Source organism: Stegastes partitus, unplaced genomic scaffold, assembly GCF_000690725.1.
Source record: "Stegastes partitus isolate 25-593 unplaced genomic scaffold, Stegastes_partitus-1.0.2 Scaffold1185, whole genome shotgun sequence".
NCBI lineage: Eukaryota > Metazoa > Chordata > Actinopteri > Pomacentridae > Stegastes > Stegastes partitus.
In genome coordinates, this window is record NW_007578916.1 from 167530 (window position 1) to 176509 (window position 8980).

Sequence of the window (8980 nt, forward strand, 5' to 3'; positions counted from 1 at the left end):
GCAGAAGCTGGAGGAGGGGCGGGGCAAGCGCTGAGGTGCCCCTCTACCTGTGATGATGGGACTGCTGGTGCTGTTGGGGGGGGGCAGCAGGAGACGAGAGGTGGGGGAGTTAATCTGTGGGAGAGCAGAAAGACAAAAGAAGAAGAGCCAGCAAATCATCAGTCACATTTTTGCAACGTATTTCACTGGGGTCACCTTTCATTCAGTCCTAAACAGCACAGAAGGGATGTGATATATCCAGACCTAACGCTAAGCTAAGCTAACTGTCGCCGCCTGTTCCCAGCAGTTATGCTAAGCTAGGATAGCCATTTTCCTCTGTTTTCTGTCTTTATGCTAAGCTAGATTGTATGTTTTCCTTTGTTTTTTGTCTTTACCCCAAACTAAGTTAGCTCTTTTCTTTTGTTTTCTCTCTTCATGGTATGATAAGCTGTTTTCTTTTGTTTTCTGGCTTTATGCTAAGCTAAGTTAGCTATTTTCCATCGCTTTCTGTTTATGCTAAGCCAAGTTAACTCTTTTTCTTTGTTTTCTGTCTTTGAGCTAACCTAAGCTAGCCGTTTTCCTCTGCTCCCAGTCATTATGCTAAGACAAGCTAACTAGCTGCAGCTTCATACTTGCTTACAGACATATTTGGTGTTAGTCTGAACTAAGACTTAAATGTCACAATGTGGAACTGTTCCTTTCAGCGAGCAGCCTCACCTTGAGGTCATAGGAGGAGTGTGGCCTTCTGGGAGTTTCTCTGGAGGAGGACAGCAGGTCTGGCAGGTGGTTGGCAGCTGGTCTCAGCCTCACCTGAGCCCTGCTGGTGTCCACAGTCTGCTGGTTGTAGTGACACGAGGTCGGCCTCTGTCGTAGCACCGCCCCCTCACTACGGGCGTACCGTCCAGCTGACTCACCTGTCCTCTGAGGTGTGGCAGGTGTGGGGGATGTGGCCTCGGACGGAGAGCCCATCTGGCAGGTGGACTTGGCTCTCTGCAGGGCTCCGTTCAGTTTGGGGCTGCCGCTCTCGCTGCGCACCTGTCGGATTCGGTCCTGCCAGTAGGTGGAGGTCCCGCCGCTCTTTACGCTGTTGCCATGGCGATTGAGCTCCTCGTACTGATACGACTCGTCCTCGGCCAGTTCTCCCAGCCGGCCCAGCGAGCGGGCCCGTTTCCGTGCCGACGGGCTGCTGCGACGCAGAGAATTGGAGCTGGAGACGGACAGACGGTTCATCTCCGAGATCACGTGACTGATGTAGTCGCCGTGACCGATGAAGCTGCCGCGGACGATCGTCTGCGGAGACACGAGCAACAAACTAACACTCACAGTCCGTCACAACATCACAACCTGTAGTGCCCCCATTGTTATTGCCCCTCTGTTATTACCCCATTTTTACTACCCCTCTGATGATTCCCCTCTGTAATTTCCCCTCTGTTACCACCTCACTATCGTTACCGCTCAATTACTGACCCTCTGTAAATACCCCTCTGTTATTACCCTTGTGGTCCTACCTGCCTGTTTCTATCCGTCTGTTATCACCCCTTTGGATGGAAACATGACCTCATGTTTCAGCTCATCCGTGACATTAACAGTCAACCATCGCACCGTCAAAACGGCACTTTGTGCCCACTAAACCAGGTCTAAGTCATCATCCTCATGTTGTCATCATAAACATAAACCGGGAGTCTTTTTTCATTATCTGGTGTGTCAGATCAATAATCCTGATTAACTGTGTATTGACTGCTTGTTACGATGTAGCAATGGGGTCATCGTTAGTATGAGTTTATATATGAATGTACCCAAGCAGGCAGAGTCTGATTTATTCTGCGGAAACTCTGAATTTATTCGGATATTGTGTTCAAGCTAATGTTGCAAATGTTGTAAAAACCAGACTGAGCCTAAACTCTTCATGAGCAGCAGGGCAGTTTAGGATTATAAAGCTAATTTTAGCATTTTAGTGCTAACTTTAGCTTTTCAGGGCTAATGATACTTTTTAATACTTACTTTGTTTTTATAGCTAATGTTACATTTTAATGCTAACTTTATCTTTTCAGTGCTAATGTTACTTTTTAATGCTAACTTTAGTTTTTAATGCTAATGCTACTATATTATGTTAACTTCAACGTTTATGCTTAAGTTACTTTCACATGCTCACTTTATCATTTCAATGCCACTATTACGTTTTAATGCTAACTTTAATTTTTCAGTGTTGATGTTGCCTTGCAATACTTCAGCTTTTTAAAGTTAATGTTATAGAGATAATTCAGAAACAGAGTTTGTCCACCAGAGAGCAAAGATTGGCAGATTTTACCTCTGTGAAATGTCTCAGACAAACAGATGTGAGTCAGTGTGGTCTGTACATGCCCAGGAAAATATTCAGAATGTTGAAATCTCAGAGATGAAAATGAGGGAGGCGAAGCGTTTCTGGGTCACCGGCAAGCAACATGAGTAACTACAAAAGAGATTAACATCGGCTTGTTATGTGTAGTTAGAGCAGTAATCACCTGGAGGCTGACCTAGTGTCATTCTGCTGTCACACCCTCAACACTGAGCACTTCAAGTACTCAGCAGTCACAGTGGAGCAAAGCTGAGAGTCAAATTTGATTCTTTACCCTGAAATCGTCAAGTTTCAGCATGAACCTGTTAATTCATCATATAAAACGGCTCCTTGAAGAGGTCAGAAAACATCAGCAGCTCTGTTGCAGCTGTGCAGCTCCATCTGCTGAGGAGCACCATGGGATACGCTCCAAAGATCCTGAGCAGCTAACGAGCGCTCGGGGTGATGCAATGTTTTCCTTCATTTAAACATCAGAGTCTGACTCTGACAACATTTATGTTTTAAACTATCCGTGGATATTCACTAAAACATCAGTCATCATCAGTGTTCCCTTAAATTAGCAGATATTTAAGTGTAATTTGCTGTAGATACATATTAACTCAGTTTGTTATAATATTGTTTTCATTTGTTGCATTTATGCCCTAACAGAGGGAGATGAGATGTGTTGGACCAGTTCTAGACAGGTCGTCATCAGAACAATCAGAGGTCCAAACGTAAATAAATAAACAAACAGCACCACACGATCTATAAATGGGTATAACATGACTCTCCCATCGATGCACGTCTAGGTTAAGAATATTTCAAAGGGATTTAAATACGGCCTCTGACCTTCCTTGGTACGAGTTCGACCTCAGTGATCCTGGAGGGGTCCACCAGGGGGCGGGGCCTCTTCAGCGTGTCGATGACGCTCTGCCACTGTGGAGGCAGACCCACATAGCGTCCTGTGGCAACGTCGAATGATGTGTGGACGCGGTGTTGGAAGTCCTGCGGCGCTGAGATCTGCAGCCTGTGCTTCTTCTTCCTGCGGCGGAACATCGCCACGGTAACGCTGTGGCGGCCGCGGCCAGATGATGAGACCTGAGGGAAACAACCGGACGCAGCAAGTTTAGCGCAGGAAGAGCAACACAAATAATGCTGCCGATCAGACTGAGACATGGTCGGAGTCTCATAAATACACTGAAATACAGAATAAACGCAGTGAAAACACACACACACACACACGCTGTGAGAAAGTCCTAACACTGACAGCTCCTTTTCCTGTTCAGGTGATTCACCTGAGACAAGTCACATGACCTCCTCCGCCCTCTCCTGTCAAACACAAACCGACCAAACAGCCCAGGTGAGATCTCACTCGTCTGCATAATTAACACTAATATTCCTTTACATTACAGCTGCCATTTTTCAGCAGCACACCAGAACATTTAACACATTTAAATTCTGAAAAATTAAATTCACGTGTCTGGACGACGTTTATTTTTAATAACTTGTTTGCTGAGTTTCCTTTCGGTCTCTCAGAGGAAGGAGGTGAAATCTGGATTTGTTTATAAGATCAAGAACACCGAACGTGTTTTACATATCTATGTGCACACATTTGTAGATATTCAAAGGTTCAGCTTCTTTTCCAGCAAGCTTTGATGAATGTTTAAGGACTACAGATAGATTTCTAGTCTAATAAGTAAACCAAATGTCTGTACCCTGTACCTGTAGCCGTTGTTTACTCTCGTGCTGTCTTGTGCTACCTGAACAAATCATTCTGAGAAAAAAACATGGATATTGAGCAGAATAAGCCTATATAATTTAAATAAACTTGTAGAATGTAAACCAGCAATAGATAAAAGTAAATTAGTAAATTATCTGAATAGACAGTTTAGAGTTAACTTTTGTCAGCTCTTCTTCTGAGTAAGTAGTTTACAATGAGCACACGCCATTTCCACACATTTTCAATGTAATCAGAAATAAACTGTACATTTATTGTCACTAGTCACCAATTTTCCCAAACTTTTTGACCCACGAATGAAACTTTGATCTGATGTCATGTTAATGAGATCACATTAGCAGGATGTTATATAACGAGTCTTTGTGGGCATGAGGAAGAGCAGCAGAAGACCAAACTGATACAGATCAAATGGAGCGATCACATTAGATCCATCAGCTAATCCGAGGAGCCCACCGCTCATCATCATCATCATCATCATCATCATCATCATCATCATCATCATCATCATCATCATCCTTGTTAATTTATAAAGGAGATACTGAAATAATGTTGTAATCATTATGATCAGGAGCAAAACAACCAGGAGACAGACCAGGATTTTAAAAATAAACTTATTTTTCCTTCTTCTTCTATTTTTTTTAGTATGTTTTCTATCAGCTTCACACAGACACCTGGTCACCTCCACTATCCATCCATCCATTATCTATACACCACTTAATCCTCACGAGGGTCATGGGGGCTGGAGTCTATCCCAGCTGACTCAGGGTGAAGGTAGGAGACACCCTGGACAGGTCACCAGTCTATCACAGGGCTACACTTAGAGACAGACAACCAAGCACACTCACATTCACACCTACGGACAATTTAGAATCACCAATTAACCTCAACAGGTTTCTGGACTGTGGGAGGAAGCCGGAGAACCCGAAGAGAACCCACGCTGCACGAGGAGAACATGCAAACTCCAAACAGAAAGATCCCAGGCCGGGACACGAATCCAAGACCTTCTAGCTGTGAGGCGTCCGTGCCACCCAGCCTCCACCAGTTTTATCAAAAGTCTGTTAACCTTGTCTGAACCGTTCAAACCTGGAGCTAGTTGTCATCTGGACCTGCTTCTAACTTGAATTTAATCTTATCTGAACCTGTTTCTAAGCTAAATCTAGTTCTAATCTGGACCTCATTCTGTGGCTGTAATCTTGACCTGGTTCACAGCTGCACCATGACACCAGGTCTGGACCTTTACACAGGTCTTTAAAGGTTTGCACATGGATCCCCTACAGGGTGTAAAACTCAGCTTGGTTCTCACAAAGACACAAACACACACAGACACACACCTCCCCGCTCTCTCTCTCTCTCTCTCTCTCTCACCTGTGTGTGAGTCGGTGTCTCTCCGCTGCAGGTCGACCAGGTCCAGCCCAGTCCAGATCGGTCCAGCTCAGCCTGGAGGGACACACAGAGACAATGAAGCACAGAACCTCTTCCACCTCCTCCTCTTCGTCATCCATCATCATCATCATCATCATCATCATGCCCCCCCTCTCCTCCTCCTCCTTCTCCTCCTCCTCCTCCTCCTCCGACCGACCGGATCAGATCACTCCACATCCTCCTCCACTCCCACTGAGCAAACAGGAGCAGGAGGCTGCTGGAGTTCAGTTTGTGAGGTGGAACTTAAAATTGAATATTGATGCTATAATTGAATTGTTGGTCTGTTGATAGAGTGGACAAAATAATGGGAACATGTTTGAGTCCAGAGTGAGGCTGCAGCAGCCGTCAGCTGACAGGACTGTATGTACAGAGGGAGGGACTGACCTGGACTTGGTCCACACAGTCTGCTGACACTGCAGGTTATCAGTTTGTCACCTTCCAGCTGTTGTACATCTGCTCATGTCTCAGCCAATCAGTGAACAGCAGCTTGACTGTCGGCGAGCAACAATGAGGAGGAAATCCTGTCAACCAGCTGAGCTGAAATTTCTGTTTAGAGGTGAATTATATGCGCAAGCCGTCAGCTCTGGCTCACATGACACATAACAGCCGCTAACAGCAGTAGATCTAAAGTAGCATCGGCACACAGTTAGCTCCAAGGGTGGAAATAAGTCGTGTCCACACTAACAACAACACCAGTTAAAACACAGGAGCCCCTTCAAACCACTGCTGTAATCATAACAAAATTATAAAATGCTGGCATCAAAAGAAAGTGATGTTAGCATAAAACCTAACATTAGCATCAAAAGCCCCAAATGACACCATTTATCAGAGTGACAAACTGTAAAAACAGAAAGAATCCTCTGATTTTCAACATGCTGGTGGTCCTTGAACATATCACATGTGGTGTGCTGCTCGGTCAGGAAAATTGATCAAATCCGAGCTTAAAATTGTGATATTTCATCAAAATCACTTTATTCTACAGTCGTCCTCAAATATATTCATAGTAACAAAAAAAAGGGGGCAAAATTCACAAAAGTAACTTCAAATAACTAGAAACTGAAAAGAGTAATAATAAATAAAAATTTCCTAAATCATAATTTAGTGAAATAATACATTGCTTTTGAATTGTGGGTGAAAAGAATAATTTAAAAAAAACAAAAAAACAAAACTGTCCTGGACAAATTAAAGCACTTTGCTGATGAGCAGTGAAATCAAAATACCTGTCAACAGGTGCAGAAGTCTGAGAGCTACAGAAAACACCTGATGGCAGTGATTGGCTCAAATGGTTGTTCAACAAAACATTAGTTTACGGGTCTCATCATGCTTGTTTCGTTGTTTTTTTAATTTTAATTATTTTTTAAAAATTTCTGTTGAGCCCCATGGAAAAACCTTGAAGTCAGTGGTGACTCAGCTGCAACCAACTGTGAAGCGACAAAAACTAGGGACTGTCTGGATGACCGGCGGAGCACAGAGGAGAGAAGTGTGGAAACAAAATAAAAATGTAGGTAATAAAATATCATGTACAGCTATCACTTTGTAGAGCTGCTAAAACCTGTGGGTGCTTGGATAAATGTTGCTGTTTCTAAAATAACTAGTCAAATAAATTATTAGTTTTTTTTTCCTGATTCATGGCAGGATTTTATGTTACCTCTAGTTCTGACCGCTGTTTCCGTAGAGGTACAGCAAAAATGAGCCCACAGTGAGTAAAAGTATAACAGGAGCATAAAACGCACATAAACTGCTGCTATTAACTGTCAAAACTCTAACAGAGCCCCGTAAGAAACCTCAGGACAGTCTGAATGTGTCAAAAAACAGTGATTTCTCTCCAGGTGGTTAGCTTAGCTTTAGCAACCCCTGCCAGTAGGCGACGACAGAAATGTCCGGAAATGAATTTTAGCGGCTTCGCACGTAATTGAGCGCTAGGCTTCATGTATCACTGGGTGGGGGAGTCACATGAGGGTTAACTAGGATATTGAATTTGACTTTCTAATGTGACATAACAAAGACTGACTCAAACTCACTCTGTCAAAAAATTCAGGAAGATGGAAGCAACATTTAGCAGAGAGGACCACCATCATCCTGATCTGCAACCAACTCTCTCAATCTTATTTAACAACGAGGTATTCTGCAAAAAACAACAGCGTAATTAAATGTCAGCTACAACTAAGGTACGTTTGAAGACTATGTGTGTTTACAGTCTGTAACAGTCTATCACTGGATCGCCGTGACACTGAAGAAAACTTCAAAACAAGAAGATTCTCAAGCAGGTTCTGAACTGTCATTTCTCTTGTTTCTAAGCAGATTTATGGGGGTTTATTTTACATGAGAGCTAAAGGTATCCTCGTGAAGTCACAGCGAATCTAAACATGCGTGTTTCATATCTGTTAGTGCAGATCTTAGTTATGAGTCACCTGCAGTCACCTGATGGAGGATGTTTGCCTTCCTGACAGGCAGCAAACATCTGGATTACAGACCTGCTGGAACCACAGATCCAAACAACCCTCTCAGATTAGTTTATCTGCAGGGTTAAAGAAACCAGCAGTCTGACAAACCTGCTGCCAGCTTCTGTGTTATCATGATCATTGTTCTGTTTCTCAGCCACTCTGATCAGGACGCTGCTTCGTTTATTGCAGTAAATCCATAAACATCAGCTGCAGTTTAATCCTCAGCAGGACACAAACTGTCGCTTTAAAGTTCTGGATGTCACAAAGAGAAACCCGACTGCTGACACTTAATACACACAGTGTGTTCAGTGAATGGAGCATCCGCCTGTAGGCTGGGTGGACTTAAAACAACTGGTTTCAGTTTCCAGCAGGAACAATCTGACCCTGGTCGACAAACTGGGAGGATCACATCCACTCGGTGACCCACAGTTCACAGGGAGACACGTAGACACATCTAGTCAGCCAGCGTCACCCACACACTCTCATGGATACTCTCTTGTTTTAAAGTTTAACACACTTTAATTTTTTTCTAATTAACTCACAAAAATATCATTATTTCATCATAAAGAAGTGTAAGCCCAATTACTTTAGTTATCAACACAACTAATTAAGGAAACTTCAACGAAAGGAACGTCTGGCTTGTATGTGTCATAATTACATCTTTGAGAAGTTTCAGTCAGGTTTTAGATCTTCACACAAGCACTGAACCTATAAAGTGGTCTTCTTTTAGCAGCTGAGAGAGCAGTCCAGCCTCTGACACAGTTCACCTCATCTCCTACAGCTCACATTATCTGTGGCGAACCGCAAGATTCAATGTTAGGCCCAAACTTATTTTCCATTTCCATGTTTCCAGTCAGCTATGTAATCCAACAACGCAACTCTTTTAGCGCGACATGGATGACACACAGATATCCCTCCCCTGACATCTGTTCACCCAAGAAGCCTCGCTGTGGTTTGTCTCAGAGATGTCAACTGTTGAATGGCACAAAATCACCTTGGACTCAATAACTCCAAGTCATGAAGCAAATTGTTCGCTCTCCCAACTCATACCAGTTCAACTGAGAGCAGCCTTTGTCTCTTGTG

The 8980-nt window shown here is 43.5% G+C and overlaps 1 protein-coding gene across 1 annotated transcript in view; it reads right to left on the reverse strand.

Annotated features, from left to right (window-relative positions):
* LOC103368664 (serine/threonine-protein kinase PAK 6-like) overlaps nt 1-8980 on the reverse strand; it is a 21459-nt gene that overhangs the window by 3573 nt on the left and 8906 nt on the right. The window contains exons 2-5 of the mRNA XM_008297097.1: nt 5397-5468; nt 3143-3391; nt 697-1269; nt 40-114 (exon numbers count right to left, since the gene is read on the reverse strand). Coding sequence (XP_008295319.1) covers nt 40-114; nt 697-1269; nt 3143-3349 — 855 coding nt within the window. The 5' untranslated portion in view covers nt 3350-3391; nt 5397-5468. The remainder of the gene's footprint in view (nt 1-39; nt 115-696; nt 1270-3142; nt 3392-5396; nt 5469-8980) is intronic.